This window comes from Neophocaena asiaeorientalis, unplaced genomic scaffold (genome assembly GCF_003031525.2).
Source record: "Neophocaena asiaeorientalis asiaeorientalis breed wild unplaced genomic scaffold, Neophocaena_asiaeorientalis_V1.1 scaffold123, whole genome shotgun sequence".
NCBI lineage: Eukaryota > Metazoa > Chordata > Mammalia > Artiodactyla > Phocoenidae > Neophocaena > Neophocaena asiaeorientalis.
The window spans coordinates 12,039,262-12,061,077 of record NW_020173666.1 but is presented as its reverse complement, the minus strand read 5'-3'; the positions used below and the strand labels follow the sequence as shown (position 1 = coordinate 12,061,077).

At 45.6% G+C, this 21,816-nt stretch overlaps 1 protein-coding gene across 1 annotated transcript in view; it reads right to left on the bottom strand.

Annotated features, from left to right (window-relative positions):
* Window positions 1-5,038: 5,038 nt before the first annotated feature.
* SYNJ2 (synaptojanin 2) overlaps window positions 5,039-21,816 on the bottom strand; it is a 95,334-nt gene continuing 78,556 nt past the window's right edge. The window contains exons 17-28 of the mRNA XM_024748049.1: window positions 21,205-21,361; window positions 20,133-20,250; window positions 16,504-16,722; window positions 16,338-16,416; window positions 15,612-15,780; window positions 14,994-15,167; window positions 12,944-13,078; window positions 11,200-11,312; window positions 9,949-10,057; window positions 8,196-8,347; window positions 6,414-6,638; window positions 5,039-6,375 (exon numbers count right to left, since the gene is read on the bottom strand). Of these exons, the coding sequence (XP_024603817.1) occupies window positions 5,875-6,375; window positions 6,414-6,638; window positions 8,196-8,347; window positions 9,949-10,057; window positions 11,200-11,312; window positions 12,944-13,078; window positions 14,994-15,167; window positions 15,612-15,780; window positions 16,338-16,416; window positions 16,504-16,722; window positions 20,133-20,250; window positions 21,205-21,361 (2,151 nt within the window). The 3' untranslated portion in view covers window positions 5,039-5,874. The remainder of the gene's footprint in view (window positions 6,376-6,413; window positions 6,639-8,195; window positions 8,348-9,948; window positions 10,058-11,199; window positions 11,313-12,943; window positions 13,079-14,993; window positions 15,168-15,611; window positions 15,781-16,337; window positions 16,417-16,503; window positions 16,723-20,132; window positions 20,251-21,204; window positions 21,362-21,816) is intronic.

Sequence of the window (21,816 nt, the reverse complement as noted above, 5' to 3'; positions counted from 1 at the left end):
CCTTAGGGCTCTATCCTCATGACTTAGAACGTCCCAAAGGCTCCACCTCCTAATACTATCGTCTTTAGGGGTTAAGTTTTCAGCATATGAGTTTTGGGAGGAAACAAACATTCAGACCATAGCACTTTCTTAAGACCTATGTGGGAAAAGAATCCAAAAAAAGAGTGGATATATGTATAACTCATTCACTTTGCTATACAGGAGAAACTAACACAACATTGTAAAACAACTATACTCCAATAAAAATTAAAAAAAATAGCATGTAAATGTGTATCTCATAATTGATGGTATATTGAAATACAGTAAGTTGTTAGATTTTTTATGACAGTTTATATAAAAGCAAGGTTGTTTGATGCAGTCAATACACAAACTTTTATATTTATGTATACTAGCAAAAAATAGCAAATGAATTTTAAAGTAATAATTATTGTTAACTGTTAGATAAAACCATGGTATTAAGGTTATAAAAGAAAATGTTATTTAGAGATAAGAAAGTATTTAGGAGTCAAATAGCATGATAGCAGAATTTTAAAAAAAATTTCAGCAAAGGAAAAAAATAAACCAAATATAGCAAAATGTTAAATTACTATTAAATCCTGGTGATGGATATATGAGAGTTCAAATTATTCACTCTGATTTCATGTATGTTTGAAAAATTTTATAAGTTAAAAACTTTGAGAAACATTAATGAAATACTTAAGTGGAGAAATATACTAAGAATATGTTCTTAGATTGAAAGGTCAATACCGTAAAGATGTCCATTCTATTTCATGAAGTCCCAGTAAAAAATTCCAATAGGTTTTAGTTTTTAAATAGGACTTGATGAATTGATTCCAAAATTTTTATATGAAAATGCTAAGGATCAAGAATAGAAGGGCTTGTTTTACCAGATATCAAAGAAATAATACATGATATTGACACAGAGATTGACAGGTAGACCAGTGGCACAAGAACAGAGAGCCCAGGAAGCAGAGACTCTGTAATGGCAGTGTGAGCAGCTAAGGAAACCTCTCCCCCAGAGAAAGAGATCTATTAAACTAGTCAAGGGTAGCAAAGGCAATCATTCAAATGTCTAAAGATTGATCAAAAGACTTACAACAAATTGAGAAGCCTTTTATTCAACAAAATCTAAGGATCCTCAGTAAGAACAATGGGAGGCCACTGTATTAGAGTTAGAACTAGAGCCTGCACCCATCCCCTGACAGAAGTGCCTTCCAGAAAGACCTGTTCCATTGGGGGACAGTGGAACGAACACGTTGTATGTCACACACCACACACTTTTTTACCCTACAACTAAAAAACATTTTTATTTTGTATTGATGAAATCACTAGAAAACTCAATCCTGCACTTGACCATGGAGCAAACCTCAATAAATTTTAGAAAGCAGATGTTTATCTAGGCCATATTCTCAGGTCATAATCCAATAAAATTAGGAGGAAGCAATTTTAAAATGCCAAACAAACTCTTAACTATCGGAAAATTGCAGTCTCCCTCTTGAATCAAAGAGAAACTAAAAGCAAATTACAGTCTAGAGATTAATGAAAAAGACTATTTCATGCTAATATGTGTAGGGTGCAGCTAAAGTTACAATCGGGAAAATATATAACTTTAAATGTCTTTATTGTTAAGCAAGACTAAAAATAATGAAACCCAGTGCTAGCTTTAATTAAGAAATTAGGAAAATAACAAAACTAAACAAAAAGTAGAAAAGGATGCAAATTAAAGATACGTTGAAGTTAATGAAAAATGTTTTAAAAACCGACATAACAAAATAAAAATAAACAATATAAAGGATATACAAATACCAATGCTGTTATTTGAAAATGTCAATAAAAACTGGGTAACACCTAGAGAAACCCAATTAAGAAAGAGAGAGCAATGGTTTGTTATTTAATAAATGGTATAGTATAACTATCACTGAGGAGGATGTTGGACCGCCCTCTGGACTGTGACCCTCCGTGACAGGCTGCATCCCCTATTCGGACACCATTCCTCTGAAATTCTTTCCCACCGGCTCATTCTTTCCATGTACATAAATCCACTTTGCTACATGTCATATTCTTAATTCTCTTCTCTCAAATCTTCCCTGGCCCTCTGTTCACAAGTAATCACTCTCTCATTTGTACTCTCCTACCTCATCGAGATAGAGCTGATTATATAACTGCAAACAGTTTGCCCTGTATGAGAATGAGTTTCAATCCATGACCTTGGGAAAGGAAGGTACTGTAACCAGCCCTTTCCTTCTTCCCCATCCAAGTCCCAGGCACTCAGATTAAATGAATTCAATATAGTCCTTACTGGTCAGGAAGGACTGGGCATCTTTATGATGTGGAGATTGTCAGTACATTCTTATTCCTGAAAGGCATCAGAGAACATTTATGACCTAAATTTTGTCTATTAATTAGCTAAGAACAAACCTAGACAGAACTGGAAGATTGTTTACTCCTTTCTCCAGTCTTCTATGAAGTAATGTACTCAAGCCACCCCAGCAATCTAAGTTTGCTATAAGACCTATAGGAAATGAATCCCAGCATCTCTCAACATTATAGCACAGTTATTATATATGTTATGGCTGTGGTCCCTGCTAGCAGCCTTCAACTCATAAATTCTGAACCAAATTATTACTTTTATGTTGCTTCAACTTAATTTGATGGTTGAAAAAAGAAACAAAACCAAAAACTCAGAGGAATAACTAGTAATTGCATTTCATCCAGAATAAAAGGCTAGCCAAGGAAGATATCCCAAGGTTCTCTTCATATCTGAAAAGAAATAAGCCACATTAAAAAAAAAAAATAGAACATTTAATAAGTTTTTTTTTTTTTACAATTTCAGTACAAATTATCACTTCAAATAAACATTAGGGTTTTTATTCATTGCTAGTCATCCAGTAAGATCCAATAAGTAATTTCTGCAGTCCTTTCTAATAGAATTACTTCATTATAAAGCAAATGTTTTAATACATTACCTTGCTCATAACACAGGTCAGGAGAATTTTAAGTGTCGTGAACTTCAACAACTTTAAACTTTTACAGGACTTTCTTGGGCAGATGTTCTTGTTTCAATAATTTACTGGAACAAATTTTTTTAAATTGGCAAGAAGTCCAGGAAGATTATACTGTAAAGAGAGAATCTAATTGGGGTCAGGGAGACAATGCCGAATTGTAAAGTCCGTGCCTAAAATACTGTGGCGAACTGTAAGACCTTACACAACAGTAACGAAATGAACTGCAAGGTCACAATAAAACGGCTGGCGTGGGAACATCAAAGAAAGATGAAAAATAAAAACCACGGAACGAAATCCCCAGGATGGCAGCTGCTCATTGTCGAGATTATTCAACCGACTCTACCGCTAACCTAGGAAAGATACCCACTGTTAAGCACTGATTTAAAAAATAAGGCAATTCCAATTGTCCTTTTTCTTAAAAAAAAAGTGAATGTTAGTACAAGAACCTTACATATTATCAACTCAAAATCCAGTCTCTGTTATTCATTAAACCTCAACAGCCATGAGCAAATAATATTCATTTCTTAATGTTAAACTACTTATAATTTTTCCTGTGGCCTGCCTCAATACAGTTCTGTGTGTTAATACTTACTGTCAGATTCTTAAGAACTATTTGTGTGATGAACACCTATCTGAAATGAAAGTCTGTTCTGTGTAGCATTTATTGGCTATTCGCTATCTAGAACAAAGAAGAAACCTGGAAATTAACCACTGGAAGCAACTTTTGTGGTGCTTGCTTTCCCCCTGCTTTTCTGACTCACTGTTACATAGATATGCCTTCAAATTCACCTCCTTTTTAGTAGGAAAAGAGGTTATGGAGAAAAGAGTGTTTAAATTAAGAAATCTTCAATTCCATTCCCAACTATGCCCTTTAGAAGTGACGCGAATCCTGGTAAATGATTTACCTTTCCAGAGCCTCTTACCCATCTTGCTTCCTTTCTCCTCCTAATGCTTTCAAGGATCACGCTGCTTACTTCTTGCATTTCTCAGAGAGGTAAAAATGATATAAAGCATGTAAGTGCTAGAGAAGGTGTCCCAATCGGCTAAGGCTAAAAACACCATCTTTTACTACTGGTTAACTACTTGTGTTACTAATATCTTTTTCTTTTATTAGTTTTCAGATGAAATGAGATAGTTTTGTTTTTGTGTGATCTGTAATGTATCTTGATAGTAGCAATATGATAACTATTGATAGTTATCAATATCTTTTTATTAGTTTCCAGATGAAATGAGATGCAGTTTTGTTTTTGTGTGATCTGTAATGTATCTTGATAGTAGCAATATGATAACTATTGATAGTTATCAATATCTTTTTCTTTTATTAGTTTTCAGATGAAATGAGATGCAGTTTTTTGTGTGGTCTGTAATGTATCTTGATAGTAGCAATATGATAACTATTGATAGTTATCAATATCTTTTTCTTTTATTAGTTTCCAGATGAAATGAGATGCAGTTTTGTTTTTGTGTGGTCTGTAATGTATCTTGATAGCAGCAATGAGAGTTAATTCTGAAATCCCAGAGGTCTGATCAGTAAAAGGAGCCTGCCATCCTAACCATTAGCCTTGAGGACAGGAATTCGCTGGTCACACTAGGGATAACACAGAACCATTGCTGTATGATTCTATGACATGAAAGACTCCTAAACATAGTATGTGGCACACTGAGATTTTGCCAGTAAATTTCTTATCAGCAAAATTATGATATCTGCTCCAAATGAGTTCTAGGCCTTATAACATTCTTTTAAAAACGTAAAGCAGTATGGTGATGTCTTTTTTAAAGACTGAATAGGTAAGAAGTGGTGTTGGAAACGTAGAGGAAAACAAAACCTAATAAAGATGTAGATAAGCTAACTCAGAGTATCCTGAGGTGTCTTATATATGGGGACATGTGGTAACTTTCCCTCCTGAAGCCACAGCTAGGTAGACCAGACTAAAACAGATAGTCTTCAAATTATAATAATGAAAATCAGTACTCCTATGTACCAGTATGAGTTTTCACATTTTGTGCTTTTTCTGAATATGGAATATAAGGAGAAAAAGAAAGCCATGAGGTTTTATTTAATAGGGAATAGACAGTGTGTAAAAACTGGTAGCACACCAGAGCTCAGGACTGTAGCAATTTACGGGACATGCAAAGTCTAAGACATGGTACAGGAGACTTAGGCAGCTGGAGCTCAGGTGAAGCTAATGGTATATGCTCCGGAACCAAAGCAGGGAATGACACCATCTCCCCCAGGACGCCCACATAATCATGGCTAATATACACGTACATAAATAAACACGGGGGCTCCCAGGAATGTACAGTCTAATCTTTTGGTTGACCCATTTGCTGCCTCCTACTCTGATATCTTTTTTAACCTGGTGTCAGCGGCCAGGTACAGCTCTTAATGGTCCCAACCACCTTTTAGTGGAATCCTTACATTATGCATCAACCTTCAGGTGGGTCACCAAAAAGTTATTCCAAGTCTGTAAAATACAAACAATATTTAAAAACAAACTCACCACATAGAAACATAACTTGAACAACCGTTTAAAATTCAATGGGAGGGAACCTCTTGAGCATTACGGCTAGATTCTCTTTCCTAAAATCCGTATACTGAATCTACCCGGAGGTTTCTCACACCCTGAGGGAAACTTAACATGCACAAGTCTGGGATAAAACATATTTTGGTGGCTGAATAATAATCTTACTGAATAAGAGACGCAATTTTTGTAAACTACACAGGAGTATCAATGTTTTTTCAGTGTGCCTTTAACTAGATGTCTCTTTCAACTGGGGAGTTGAGACCAATGGGCTTTTCCCCTGTTAAGGTGAGGCCAGGGGGAGAAGGCACACATCCTGTGGGAGAGCTGCTGTCGGAGTTTCCCAGTCATGATTTCGCCAGTGGGTCAAACACCTGCAGCACCGTCCTCTTGTCCTTGTCACTGGTTGTCACCCAGTGACCGAAGTCTTTTTCTCTGTGCTCCAGTGGCGGCTCCTGGGCAGGTGAGGCACTGACTTGCTGGGGGGCTGCGTGTGCTCTTCCGAGGTTCCTGTTCCCCGAGTCCAGGGGGTCAGGGCTCTTGGGAAGCCAGGAGTTATTCAACAGGTTACGGTGGTGGAGAAGGCTCCAGAAGGGGTCCTGATAATCACCGAGGAGGGGGGCAGCCTCCGACTTCGTGTCCTTGGTGCCATCAGCCTCAGGGCTTGCAGGTGATGAAGGGCCAAGGAAAGCCGGCTGGGGGAAGAGCGCGCCCCCAGCAGGCAGGGGTGCGGGCGGACAGTCGCTGCTGGGGCTGCTGCAGGGGGGCCCCTGGAGAAGCTGATAGTTGCTCTGCAGCACCTGCAGGTGCAAGGCCGCGGGCGCCGACTTCTTCCTCCGCGGGGGCACCTGGGGCACGAGGGGCGGGGCCTCCTCCGTGGGGGCACCTGGGGCAGGAGGGGCGGGGCCTCCGGAGGGGGCGGGGCGGCCGCGGTCGGGGCCTCGTCCGGCGCTGGCTTCCCGGAGGCAGCGGCACCTTTCCCGGGCTGAAGTGTTCTCGGTTTGGGAACGGGAGGGGCTGTTGCTAGAGGAGGGGTGTCAAGGTTCGTCTCCGGGGGCCCGATTGTAAAATGGACAGCTTGATGCCCAAACTGTTCTTCTGGTGACGCGGGCTAAGAAAAGGCACGACAAAGAGCGTCAATAAGCAGCCCGCCCCCGAGAGCTGGGAATCAGAGCACACAGATGCTGTCCACAGGCGAAAAGAGCAGGGGACAAGCTGACATTCTAGCAAATTCGGGATTTGAGAATGTCTGGGATGCGGGAGTGTGACCAGGCAGGAAGGAGCATGGGAGAAACACACGTATCAAGGAGGACCAGCAGGTCCGATGAAAGATGAGTGGGTGCTTTCAAACCAGGGCCACCGTGAACAATCTGAAACAAGTTTCTGTTACCTAGGAAACGGGGTGATGCTCTTCCTTTATTAACAGCGAACCTCTCTGAAAACTCTTCTTCGAGGCCGCAGCTTTGATAATTCAGTCTGTACCATACTAAGATTAAGTAGCTTATGTCACAGCATTAAGCTAACAGAAGGACTAATGGGCATACCTGCTCCTTGAATCTTTGATATTTAAATATAGAAGAATGGAAAATTTCATACAGGAACTTCACTTCCTTGGTTCTGACTCAAAAGGATCACAAAGAAAACAACTGCATGAGGCCAGAGGAGGCTTTTGTACACACACGGCTGTCGGTAGCTTAAGCGTCCGCATTTCCGTAGTTCCGCTGGTTCTTTAGAAAACTAGCTGCAGACACAACCCTTTCTCCGATGGCCTTTAACTGCAGCTCCTGTGCAGTGGGTGGGGAAACTGAATCCATTTCTACCCCTGGCTTTGAAGACAAAGCGAGAATAGAGAGGAGGAGGAAAGAGGTGTGCTGCGTAAGGAGGCGTGGAAAATAGGCAGAGGCACGGGCAGACGCGCGACAGCGAGCAACCCAGAAAACACAGAGCAGGCTCTGTAAGAACCACGCGCCCAAACCACGCTCATGCTTTCTACAGGTGGCAAAGCAGCCATTCTGTAACGACCAGCCGAGGGATTACCGGGTGTCCGTGACTAGCACACTGAGCTCACACGGAAGATCCAGATGCCTCTAGAGGTGCCAGTCTTTGGGCTGCTACTGTCCTGACAAACTCATGTCTTTGAAGCAGCAAGCAAGGCTGAGAAGCTTGAGAGCGAGAGCAAAAAACAATCTGCAAGAAAAGTGGCAAGAAAGGCTGTCGCGCCTCCAGGGTCCGGGGCCGCACAAGCGCTTGTCAACACGGCCAATCCAGGAACCGGTGACTGTTTCTCTAATGCAAATAAAAGTCTGTACAAGTCAAACCGCGGGCATAGGACACAGACCACACACAAATGGGAATCACTGGGACACTTGGAATAAAGCACCCCACGGTGGTTCGGTGTGGGAACTGAAATGGAACACTGGGGCAGCGCGATACCGCCAAGCTGTTCCTGTCTTGGTGAGAGATTCCCAATGTTTCTGCTCAGCTTGAGCCAAGAAGCAGCAGGAATGCGAAGAAGAAAGCGATTGCTGGGCATTTTCCTCAAGGATGGATCTGTGTCTGGGACTCGTGAACATGTATAAAGAGACCAGACCCATCGGAGACGGAATTCTTACCTAACAAGACATTGGAACAACCCAGGAGCAACAGGCTCGTGCAAACAGGTTCTTACCTTTCCTGTCCTCCTCAAGGTTGGCTTCTTGATGGCAGGAACTCTGGGTGCGGGCCGACGGGGCAGGAGTGGGGCCACCCCCGCTGTGGGCTCTGGTTTGGAAGATCCCTGGTCCGTCAAGGCTGTGGCGTTTGGGGCTTCTCCTGGGGCGCCTGAAACATACAATTGCACGGCTGAAGTGTAAAGGACAAGGCGTCAAATTATCCTTATTCTAAGGCTAATTTACTAATGCAATGTATTTCTTTGCTATCTAAAAATAAATCTTTCAAGGTTGTCAGGACCAACCAGCTAGGTTTGGCCCCCAACTTCTCATTCCCACCTTCTCAACAGGGATGGTGATGTAGGGTCTGTGGAGGGGAGGAGCAGTGAGGCCCTGACATCACCTGCAAAGTTTAACGTGTCCCTGTGTTTCTCAGGGTAGATGATGCAAAACTCAAAATCTCAGGGCCCATGACCAAGAAAATGTTAAGTTGGGGCCCTGGGTACATTTCAAACCTCAAACCTCTGCATCTATAGACTTTAAAAAAAAAAAAAAAAAAAACCTTTACTGCAATATAATTCACATACTGTAAAATCTATGCTTTTTAAGGATATAATTTGGTGGTTATTAGTGTAGTCACAAAGTTGTACAAGTATCACCACTATCTAATCACCGGAATATCTTCCATCACCCCAGAAAGAAACCCCACACATTCCCATAGCAGTCACTCCCCACACTCTCCTCTCTCCAGCCTCTGGAAACCACTATAACTTTCTCTCTGTATAGACTTGACTATTCTGGACACTGAACATAAATGGAATCACACCATACGTGGCCTTTTGTGTTTGGTTTCTTTCACTTAGCACACTTTTTTCATGATTCACCCATGATACAGCATGTGTTAGTACTTCATTCTTTTTCTGGCTGAATAATATTCCATGGTATGGATATACCCCATTTTATCCATTCATCAGTTGATGGACACTTGGGTTGTTACATCCATACAATCTGAGTTATTGTTTTTAATAAAAAAGAAACCACGGTGTTATCCTACAACAGTGTTTCTCAACCTCTTAATCCATGCCCTCCTTAAATGTTGTTTGGGAATTCCAAATAAACTAAATACCTGCGCTATAAGCAAATCAGGCAACTGTAACTGCACCTGGCTTTTCAGAGGGCATAATTTTCCCTCTGCAAAAGAGATTCTAGTATAAAATCGCAACAAAAACCCCAAAAATGTTAATAACCAGTGATTTTGAATGCACTAGAGGAGATTCCAAGTTAAAACATGGTTAACATGGGTTAGGTGAAGTAACAGCAACAAAAAATTAACAGGCAGTATGGCTGAGAAGAGGTCCCTGCCGGAGGGAACCTACAATTGCTGGCGATTTAAAAAAACAGATGTTTTGCCTGAAAGAGGATGCCTACCTACCTATCTCTTTTTACAGAGCCAGCAAAATGAGTTAGTGCCTGGGGCACCAACCTCTTCTAAAACTCCTTTTTGTTTATTTCAGTCTCTCCTTCTTTATTTCAGTCTCTCCCTTAAGTGCTGCCTGGTAATCTTGGGATTATTTTTACATACTTACTGAATTTTAAATATATAGTTTTAAATGGACAATAAGTCTTAGTAGCTGAATTTTATAAAATGTTGCTCAAGGGTACTTTCATTGAATACTGCCTCCAGAAAAGAGTGTTTTTCTCTTCTAGGCCCCTTTTAGTAGGACGATGAAAAGAAAAGCAGAATTGGCAGGAGAGCCCCAGGGGAACACCCACCTCCTCTGGCTTCCAGGAGACATCGGATTGCTGCTTCGGCCTCCTGAGCGTTGGTAGTTTTGATCTGCTTGACGTTATAAGGCTTACTTATCCCAGTCCTAGCTTTGGGCTTGAGGACAAAATCAGGAAAAAAAGCATATTAGCACAGGTAGGAAACAGCCTCACCTGGTGAGTTCTCTGCCTACCGATCTGTACAGGAGCGTGAAGTTGACAGAGCTCCTTGAGACGGTGATTAAGACACAACTTCAACCCAAACCGCATCCCTCAAGCCTCTTCCCCCAACCCCCCCCACCCAGCACTCACATATCAAGCGTGGGGGGAACACAATAAAGTTTAGACGACCCTCGTCTCCTAAACTGGACGATTCCAGGATTTTGCAACGTGAACAAACCATCCTCTATCTTTATTTCAATAATCAGGTAAAAGCCAGAAAACAGTCAGAAGCTACTCCTTCCATGGTCCAGCGGAGTCATTAAAACACTTTTCCAGATGTTTTCTCAAAAGTGCTCTTTCTACCTCTTCGCTTTTCTGCCGCCTCCTAACTGAGACCTCTGGGTCGCCTTTGAGAACCTGCTTTCATTACTACAAACCACTGAGGTCGAGTCAACCGCCTACTCCCGCAGTGACCGCATCCATCGGCTGGCCCAGCTCTACACACTCTCCTGGGACACGTTAGCTTCCACCCAGCGCCCCCGCTGCACCTCCCCCCTCCCTCACCTCTAGTCCATTGACCTTCACCTACCGTCTTCTTTAGGTCTCACAGCCATCCTCCAGAACTCTACACAACTGTTATGATTAGTAATGTCCCTACTGCGTTCTTTAGGCCCCATTAGATCTCTTTTTAGCCTCTTCTCTCAAGACAACTGATCTGAACTTCTCTTATTTCCCCTTCTGTCAGCCCCTGCTCTATACACCAAGGTCAAAGGCAAGCATCGGAGGGGAGAGAAGCAGGTGGGTCTGGAAACCAACAGTCCCTCCCTGAAGGGGCACTTGGGAGTTTTCATCAAACCTGATTTTCTCTCTCATGCTCTGTACGACCATTTAAAAACCCTATAAAGGGCCTGGTACCAAGTTATGGGGTTTGGGGATGAATGGTGGACAGGCAGAGGGTTAAAGAGACAGACATATATATATTCACTGAAAAGAGGTGATCCTGCATAATGTTAGGGGCTAAGGATGAACCACGCGGCAAATCTCTTGGGTTTGAAATGCTGACCCTTTTCGCTATGATGTGAATACAGGAGAACTCACTGCTTGCTGAGGTGCTCCTGGCAGAAGTTTTGCTGTCTGCAAAATCGAATACTGCCCGTGGGTGCCAGAGGAGATGGACACATCCGAGGCTGACTTTTTCACCATTAGACCAGCTGTAAAGACCAAGGAGGGCAGAGTCTCAATCTCAGTGAAGTCGCAGCTGCTTCGATGCAAATTCCCAGCCAACTGAGAGCAAGGTCACAGTTAGGGTCTGAGTACATCCATAGCCTTTGGGGATTCAGAGGCGCTACTGAGTTTCTCTTGTGATTCTCTAATAACTTGGGCTTATTAATGTAGATTCTCTGCAGAAGCACTGTTTGAATGAAAATTTTAATCTAACATCCTGGAGGAGTTAAATCTGATATAAACTCTGATTCATCATTTTTAAGTGGTTTAAAATACACTACTATTATTAGGACCAAATTTTTAAAAGACTTTGTGGGCAAAATCTAACAAAAAGAAATCCCAAAGCAGGGGAATAAGCTAAATAACACCTGCAGCCATTAACAAGTCATGTTTCAGAACAACAGTTAATACAGAGACATTGGATGAAACACAAATGACCAAACAAAATGGACACTTGAGCCTGCGCTCTAGAGCCCGCGAGCCACAACTACTGAGCCCGCGCGTCTAGAGCCCGTGCTCCGCAACAAGAGAAGCCACCGCAATGAGAAGCCCGCACACCACAACGAACAGTAGCCCCCGCTCACCGCAACTAGAGAAAGCCCACGTGCAGCAACAAAGAGCCAACGCAGCCAGAAATTAATTTTTTTAAATTGTGTGTAGATATAGATATATCTAATTGGAAAAAGGATGGAAATCTTTTGGTTAACAACTATTATCTCTAGGTAAGTAAAATTAAAACTTTTATTGTTTAGATTTATCTCTTTGTAAATCTCTACAATAATATAGGACATAAATTTGTTCTTTATTTAATATTTTATTTTCTAAGTATCAACTCAGAAAAGTAAAAAAATACGCTTAAGGAGTCATGTGTTTCTGGCTTGCCATTGATACTATTGTGATGTAAGCCAAGATGAACCCAATTCTGAAAGTACAGTCTTAGAAAAATGTTTACCGTCACACTGCGGGGGAGGGGGAGAAGTGAACAGTGGAGGTAAACAGAAACTGATCAAAAGCATGGCATGACTTTGTTTCAGATTGCCAAGGAATGTCTCAGGGACAAAGCACCGCTTTTTTTGAGGAGCCAGGAAGAAAAGTGCTATCCTGAGACCCGGGCTAGGAAGTGCTGTTCTCAGCAGTCTCGGGCTCACAGACGGGACGGCTCCTGCTTAGAGGTGGGCGTGTGGTCACCTTATAGGTCAGAGCACCTGGGCTTACTCGAGTCCTCATACGCAGAGAGAGGGGGGGCAGCAGTCCAGGAAAGACGTGGAAAGAAGCCATGGCGGGTGGCGGAGGAAGGAGCTCAGAATGTCCCTAGCTTGTCTGTGGCCCCAATTTTTCCATCCCATAAGGTTTCAAACGGAAAGCAGCTTAAAGCGAAAGCACAGCTACGGGAGGACGAAGAACAGCTTTATAAAGGAGCCACGTGATTTGCCGTGAGAAACATCGCTATCTCTAATATCAAACTTGCCGTGGATTTAAGACAAAAAGGAGCCCGAGGAGGGGAAAAAAGCACTGTGGAAACTCAAAGGCTAGATTTAGAGCCGTTTGTGCAGTAGCAGGAAGTACGCAATTATTCCCAGCAGGCATTGTGGTGAGCGGAAAGCAAGCGAAGTCTTACTTGGAGGGGGGGGTCTCTGCGGTGGGTGAGGTGCCCGAGGCCTATTGGGAACCGACAGAGACCGACTTGGAGAGCGGTGGCGGAAGTCCCCAACTGCTTCCAGCTCCTGCTTTAACACCACCAGGTCAGCATCATCTGAAGGACATGGCAGGGCGCGAGTCAGATGAGTCAGACTCAGGTCTGCAGGGACCCGGCAGTGGCAGGAGCGCCTCCCACAGGACAGCTTCAGGGTCCCTCTCTGCTGGCATGGGGGACGGGGGGAGGGTACCCAATGCCTGCTTGGAACGTTCAGTGAACCGTGGACAAGGTGTGCTGTCCAGACACGAGAGACACTGAAATATTTTAAAGTGTAGGCATGCTTCCTTCTGAAATAGTCCACAAGACTTCCACACAGAGTAGACAGTTGAAAACCAGAGCCCCTCACTCTTAATACCTCATTCTGAAACAGGACAAGAGTTCTGGACTTGAGAATATTTTCACTTCTCTGCCAGCAGGGCAGCCTGCCAATCCCTTGCCAAGGCCCAGCATGGAGTGGCCCTGCTCATTCAAGGCCCAAATCCTACAGCCCATGCCAGCTACTGCCCAAGCATTCGCCATCCTGACTCGCCCTGCAAAATCCTTCTAAGGCTAAGAGGGGTGTGGGGAGGTGACGGCTTCTGTTTTATTACATGTACATTTGTTACATTTAAATTCAGGACGATTGTAGGTCTTCTCTCCCACACTACAACACACTCTGATTCATTTTATTTCGGCTTATACACCCCATCCCTCAAATCCAATACTCAACCTCATGTGTCTCTGGCGTTCTGTTGGGGACAGGCAGGATTTCTCCTTCTGAAGGGAGTGCCTGAACGCCCTATAGCACTGAGATGTTCCCTTGACGTCCACCAGGGGGCAAGGCTGCTCACATGTGAGAGCCCCAAGCTGCTCTATTAATTCTTCATTCCAAGGGGTGCATCTGCCCAGCCCTTGAGAGGATGCCTGAATGATGGCCACCCTGGAGAAGAGGACTGCTTCTTGTCTCAAGAGCACATCCCTCCAGCCACTTTCACTCCAGGGCAGGAGCCCTCTGGACGTGCAATGCGCAGAACCCCCTGGATTCGCTGATGGACCCAGTCCCCAAACCTGGATATGTGTTCCCAATCACCTGCGGAGCTTCATGAGTTGCCAGATTTCCAGGGTCCCAGCCCACACCTGCCAAACCCACATCTCTGTGACGGGGCTCAGCAACTTGTAAGTTTAAAAGCCCCCTCTGGTTCAATGCAGCCAGGCTACTGACCGGGTTTGGGACCAAATACAGTCAAAAAGGCTTGGGGGTTCTTTGTACCTGTCCCAGTGAAGTACCTTTCCTGGGAAGCATCTTATTGTCAACTCTGTTCTCTGTTCTCAGCCACAGCTCAGAGGGTCCTGACACGTGGCTAAGCCCCTGCACCTGCTCTCCTCCAAGGGGGGAGACACAATGTCCAGCAGCTGGAAGGCACTCGTGGCTATGGCTGAAACCGAGCTGAAGAGTCTGCTGATGTGGAATAAGAACTACTCTAATTATCTAGGGACCTGGAGTCCAATCCCAATGCCTTTCAGTCCCTCTTAAGTCTAAAATGACATAATGATGCTAAGGTGTACTATTACTGTATAATAATATAATGTTATATGAATATAACCAGACACCAGCAACTCAGGACATAGATATTGAATATGTCTCTTATGGGATTGAATCAGAAAAGTTTTGGAGAGGGAAAAAAAAATCACAAATGTAAAACCAGTTCAGAGCTGTGACAATTTAAATTGTACAGAGGAAACTAATGGTCATGACTCCGGTATGTTATAGGGGTACCAGTTGTTGGAAAATAATTAAATCACTAGAGGAAATCGGTGTGGCGGCAGCTGGATTCCTTCTCAGAGCCCAGTTTTCACCCCTCGCTGCGACCTCTTTTACCCCTTTGTTCGTGGGCCGTGAATACTTGATGGCGGCATTACGTGGTGTCCGGCTGCTGAGACAGTGCTCGCTACACCAGAGGTGATTTAGAAAAGGAAGGTCCAAGCTACCTACCTCTGTAGGTTGGATGCTGCTTCTTTTTGGTGAGTGCCGGTGACCGGCTGGGAGGCGCCCCTGCCATGGAGCTGGGGGCGTCGGCGAGCTCGTCTCCGCCCGCTTCACTGTCTGAGACCACGGGCTGGCGCAGCTCATCCACCAGATAGTCCTCGTCGTCTTCGAGAATATCCCCTTGGAGAAGGAAATGTCACAGCAAACAGTTAGGGGGAAAGGGCCTAGTCTTTTATCTGTGGGTCTGTTTCAACACCGAGGCCTATGGCTTGCGTCAGGACACCTGAGGCCTAGCCGCCCGCGGCCCGGGGCACCCACGTGGCAGCAGGGCTGGGACCCCAGTTCCACGGATGCCTGAGACACAGGACAAGCCCACGGCCCTGACATCTCCAGACTGTCTTCAGTGTAATTTTAGACGCCTCCCATCTTACTTGTCATTGCGTGCACCACTCCTACGTGTGAATGCCACCCAGCTCTGGCATGGAGAATCAGCCTGAACTTGAGCATCCTCTCGGACCTTCCCGAGGGCGGGTCTTAGAACGGATCCTGGGGCTCTCGTGTCGGCTGCTGGGAGAACGTCTCGCCTGCCCGCCTCACCCCACGCACCAGGAAGTCCTGACTCACCTTCTGACTCATAGTCCAGACTCGTGAAGTCAAAGTTTTCCTCCAGCAGACAGGAGTTGGCGGTGGGGGACGCGGAGGCCACGCTGTCTCGCTTTCCAATGATCTCCTCTTGCAAACCTTGCAGCCAGTCCTTGGTCTTCGGTCGAATCTTCACAGCTCTGCCTTTCACCTGTGAGGACAAAGAGGCCGCCTGTGAAGGAGCGCAGACGTCAGACCCTCTGACCCCAAAGTGCTTCTCGCTCCAACGCATGCGTCGGAAGCCTGGCCCACCCTCACTTTTGCCAAGGAAGGCCGAGGGTCTAGACCTCAGGCAGGCCCAGCACAGCTCACGTTTGGCCCGAAGAAAAGTTGAACTGTCACTTTTCATTCCACGTGAACTTAAAACCAGGATATTATCAAAACGGAAACTACCTATGAGCTGCACGTCCCAAACCACGTGCTCTGAAGAGAAGGCTCACAACACTCCCGTGGGAGGGCGCGAGCGCAGACAGACCCAGTAACACGGCGGGGCTGCGCTCCCAAACCTGCTCTTTCTCCCCAGTTCTGCGAGGAGCCAGGGCTGGAGAGTAGACACCTCGACGAAGCTACCAGAATCAGATGCCGGCATGAAGAGGCCCAGCTCCCGCCCTCCTGTGGTGTCTACACCCGCAGACCCGGCCACGTGAAAGCACAAGAAGCCCACGGGGACAAGCAGCCCCGCTCCCCGGGTGACCAAGCACAACTCACCTTCATTCCGTCCACATCCAGGACGCTGAGCGCCGAGTGACTGTCTGCAAAAGTCACCAGCATCTGCCCTTGGTTGATCCTGGGAGAAATGAGATTTGCCAGGTCAGCCCCGGGAGCGCGCCCTCCAGCGAGGCACGCACCAGCCCCGCCACGCGCGCGTCCCTACCTGACAAGCAGGATCGTCCCGTAACTGCCCAAGGTCTGCATGAGCTCCGTGCGCACGTCCTCGGGAAATTCGTTTTTCTCTTCGGAGGTTGGCGACTGAAGGTTGACGACGACGGTGGCGTCCCTGGGGCCCTGGAAAGAGGACACTTCCTGGAACACCCTGTCCCGAGCACCCACATCGACTTCTTGCACTTCCACCTCCACGATGGCCAGCACGGGTCTGCGTCAGACACGGAGGGAAGACGGGGCACCGTTAACTCGGGACAAGACATCCCCCAGCCCTGGCTCCGTCCCGACGCCACTGTCAACAGTAAACGCACACCATGACACAGCCTGTGTATGTGGCCCCCTCCCCATGCCACGGTCCCCGGAACTAAGCTCTCCGGTCCCGGGGTTTCAGTCTGTCTTTCCCCAACCTTATTCTCTTGGCATTTCTATCTAAGGATGATGTGAGAGAAAACCACACCAGCCATGAGCAAAGCTTCTTTACGTGCAACCCCAGGACTGCCGAGGGTGCAGAGAAGAAGGGATTCTCCCTGGGCTAGGGGTTCAAGCTTTTCGGGGGGCTGTTTGGCAACTTGTGTTAGGAAACTCAAAAATGTTCATCTTTCGACCAACGACTCTCAATTCTAGAACTTTGTTCTAAGGAAATGACCAGACGGTCAGACAGATTTATACACGAGGTTGATCATTACAGCACTGCTGATGGAGGGGACAAAGGGGAAACAATCTAACCGTCCCAGGATAGGGAAAGCGTTAGGTTACGATGCAGCCACACGACCATATGCCATGCACTCATTACGAATAACGTTGTAGAAATCTATCTGACATACACAGAAAACCAGATCAGCAGGAAATAATGCAAACCTTGTTGTAATTTTTATACAGGGATGGGTTTACTCTACAAAAAATTTAGAAAATCCTTTCTTACGAAGATTATGTAATCTTATTGAAGACATTTACAATATTAGGTGGAAACAAAGCATAATACAAAATAGCATAGAATACGGTGGCAACCTTTAAAACCAGGGAACATTGAAAAAATTCAGAGATATGGGTGGTAAATCAGTTGTATCCCCCCAAATTCATATTACTATTATTAGATTTTTTTTTTTGCCTCTAGAAGCAAGTAAAAAGAAGACGGAGAAAAATCTGACACAGGAATATGCGCTGAGGGTTTTTTTTAAAACTTTCTGTGGGAGAAACACTCTCCCGAGGAGCCTCATGTGTTAGAAGCGGAGCATCTCTGATAAAAGTGGGTACGGACACGGGAAGGCAGCCTCACTCACTCAGCAATGAAAAGGGACCAATTACTGACACACCAGCAACTGGAAGAAGCTCCAGAGAAAAAAGCCGGTCCCCCAATTCTGCTCCATTTTATAACATTCTTGAAATGACAAAATGCTGGAAAAGGAGAAAAGACGAGTGGTTGACAGGGGTTAGGAAGGAGTGTGGGAGGGAGGGAAACGAGGGTCCCCGTGGTGACAGACGTTCTGTCCCGACCATATCGAAGTCAACGTCTGGGTGTTTTGCTGTGCTGTAGATTCCAGGGTCTTACCGCTGTGGGGGGCTGGGTACAGTGTGCACAGGAGCCCTACGTTATCCCCTATAACTGCATGCGAGTCTGTAACTACCTCACAGTCAAAAGCGTAATTCAAAAAATTAATGTAGCGAGTAAGAAAGCAAATGCTAACAGTTCACATAACATAGTCCTATTTTCTTACCCACGTTTAAACATCTACAAGCTTGCGTGCATGTGAGCACACACTACACACAGGTTAATGTTTCGGTGTAAAATGTACGTGGAAAACGCAGTGGGAAGACACGTAACGAACTGTCACCAGACATGGTCTCAGGGCATGGGACTATGGATGATTTGTCTGTGTATATTTCCCCTAATTGTCAAGAACCAAGATGTTCTGGTTTTGTAATTAGAAAATTCAATAGATGTCTAAGATGTGTCTCAAACCAGGATGCTCAGATCCGCACTGCCCAGTCTTCCCAGCTAAGTAAATGCTACTTCATCCTTGTAGCTGCTCAGGCCGAAAACTCTGGAGTCAATCCTCACCTCGTCTCTCTCACACCCCACATCCACTCCATCAGCCAGTTCTGCTGCCTCCACTTTCAAAACCTATCCAGAACCCACCACTGCTCACCATGGCAACCCACGACCACCCTGGCCCAAAGCCACCCCATCCCTAGCTTCCTCCCTGCCTCCCTCCTTCCGTGCTGGCCCCGCTGGAGTTTCTTCAGGTGACTCTGTCCTAACCTGGCCACACAATGCCACCGCGCTCAGAGTGAAGCCCAATGTCCTTTTTATGGCCCACAGGGTTCCACGCAGGCTGACTCTTGTTCATCTCACCTCGTTTCCTATGACTCTTCCCCTCACTCTTCTCTCTCCAGCCTCTCTCTTCTCCGAACTCCTAGATGTTCACTCCACACTCCCGCTCTGGAATGCTCGCTCCCTGATACCCACATGGCTCCCACTCTCATTTCCTTCAGGTCTCGGCTCCAAGGTCACCAGAGGCACCTTCCCGGAACACTGGGTATGTAATAGCACCAACCCCTTGACTGACCCCGGCCACTACTTTTTTTTTCATTCATGGCACTTCTGTTTCTTGTCTGTCTGTCCTCACTAGAAAATTCCTTGAGAGCATGGTATCATCTGTTTTGTTCACTGCTTTTCCTCAGTGCCAGGAACAGGGCCTATATATCAATATAAGGCCCCCCAATAAATACTGGTTAAATGAATGCTTCTAAATATACTCACTGAACTAGCAAACCTGAAAGTCATACATCTGTAGACCTCCCCACGCTCATTTCTAGGTATGTATTTGCAACAGCAGCTTTCTCAAGAAATCAGAAGCATGGAAAGATTTCGACCTATAGTGACTGACCAACTGCTCACCACCAACTCTCTTTCTTAATTTCTTTTCTTGTAAAAGTTGAAAGTGACATGATAGTTTTGGCAGCAGCCTTGGGAAGGTCAACTGCCATCTTCTGTCTTTAAAGATGTTCTACAAGAATAACCTCCCTCTGTGGCCAGTCCCGGTGCACGCCGAGGTGACAGACCTCTGCTGCTGTGTTCCATCCTTAATCCACAAGGCACTAGGCCAAAGCAACAGCTCAGAGCATCCAAAACCCCGAACGCAACACAGTGAAACCCTATGGTGTTTGTAACAATGAAACATTGGAAAAAATATTCATCGGTAGATGAATGGGCAAATTGCGTGGATATATTTAGTGGAATACCGGACAGCGGTTACAAATGGAAGAGTCAGATCTCTAGTAATGACGTGACTGTATCTCAAAAATGGCTAAGTAACAAAAAAAGCAAGTTGCACAATGACATAATGTATCAGAATTTAAAAGACGTAAAATACCACAGGTTGTGTCTTCGCAATTTTCATAATAGATGTTACCTGTGACATGGAGCAATGACAAAGTGTTAACAGTGATTAATTCTTAGCGGCAAGTACACAGCTACTTGTCATACTGTTCTTTGCTCTTTACTGTGCCACACACGCACACACACGCATTCGGATAGGGAAGGCAGGTCCGTTCTCTGCGGGGAGCAGCTGGCCCCGCCTTCTGCAGCAGAGGATGTGCCCACGGCAGCCAGGGCCATACCTGTGGTCAGACGCTTGCAGCTCTGCTCGGCCGTAATACTTGAGGGCACCAGGAGACCAGGCGTGTCCGACTTTGGTGTCAGCGTCCAGATCGTTGTCTAGAAGGTTGAGCTCTCCAGCTACTCACGCGGATTCCAATCAAGAGACACACATACGACACAAAATTGTATCAACATTCATGAATGCCGATGACAGACACGTGCACCGGGGAGCTGCGTCACGGACCACCTCCTGTCTCAGACTCAGTCGTTCTAACCCCCTGGGCTTGAAACCCTGTCAAAGTGGCCTTGGGGCCTGGGGTAAAAACTCCTCCCCAGCGGGCAAACTGGGTGAGAACACAGAAACCGCTGCTGCGGGGATTTTGCCTCAGGCCCATGGGAAACAGGAGATGTGCAGCTCTTTGTACAGCAGGAGATGCAGAGACTAAGAACCTGAAGGCAGCCAGCCTCTTGCACAGATGTCCACAAAAGTGATCTGAACAAAAACGCGTCTTCTCCATCTGCAGGTGAGATTTCTGGGCCTTGAAATCTCAGCATCCGTCTCACCAGCAAAGCTTAGTTGTTTATGTATTAGTTTATAGGCATTCGAATTTTAAACAAACTGCACTTCCTAGCTGGGTATCAATAATTGTTCAAAACATGATAGACCACTAATTGATTAAAAAAACAAACAAAAATAAACTCATCTTTCCTGTGTCTCGCTCATATTTGACTTGGAATTGGGGCTTTAAGCAGATAGAGTTCGGCTGAACAAAATGGGCTGGAGAAAAGGCATGAGTGTGAGAGGCAGAAGCGCCAGAGAGGAAGAGTTGTAGCCTCTCTCCTCACCCCTGCCGGGAACAAAAGGTGGCAGGGTGGTGTAGGGGGACAGCCGTGAGGCAGGGATTGGGGGAGCCAGGAGCAACTCCCAAAGCTTAGGGCTAACATCTGGGATGACTTTTGAGTAGTTCTGGGTTATCCAGAGAATTGTTATTCATATAACAAAGAGCGCTGGACTAAAGAAAAGTGATCTTCCTTCTATGGTACTGATCACTTGCCCTCTTCCAGCTCTGAAAGCACACACATCTCAGGCACCTGTTCTGTCAAAAGGATGCCTCTTCCTCCACCACAGGACCCTGTCCGTCCAGGCCGGGGTGCGGCATTTGTCACTCGTGTCGTAGGCAGCAGAGCCAACATCATACTTGTAGGTGGGTCCAAAGTCAATGGTGCCTTCGTGAAAGTCTTTAAAAATCTGTTGGGAGAAGTCACAGGACCCTCTTAGTTCTCCTAGATCATGTACCTTACATGCAAATAGAAGGCACGTTCCAGAGTGTTTTTTATTCCTAAAGTAACAGAAGCTACATCATATTTGCAAATATGTCGGAAACTGGACATATGTGTGTCTTTTAACTGGCAAAAGAAATGATGATTATCACTTTGTTCTACTGACTTACACACCGTTGGGTCTCCCAGCACCTCAGCACCCGATCTGTCACACGCCTGCTTGTCAACGCCCGGGTGACACAGGCCGAGGGGAACGCCTGGCCCAGCCCCGGCAAGGCCTTGATCCGTATTTGTTAACAAAACCAATTGGGTAAAAAGCAGCCCAGAACTGAAGTCCGGCCCTCCTCCGTCTTCACTTAGCCCTGATGCTGCGGGAAGACCCAGGGACAGACATTCACTCAGCGCCCGAGGGGAAGCGTGTGG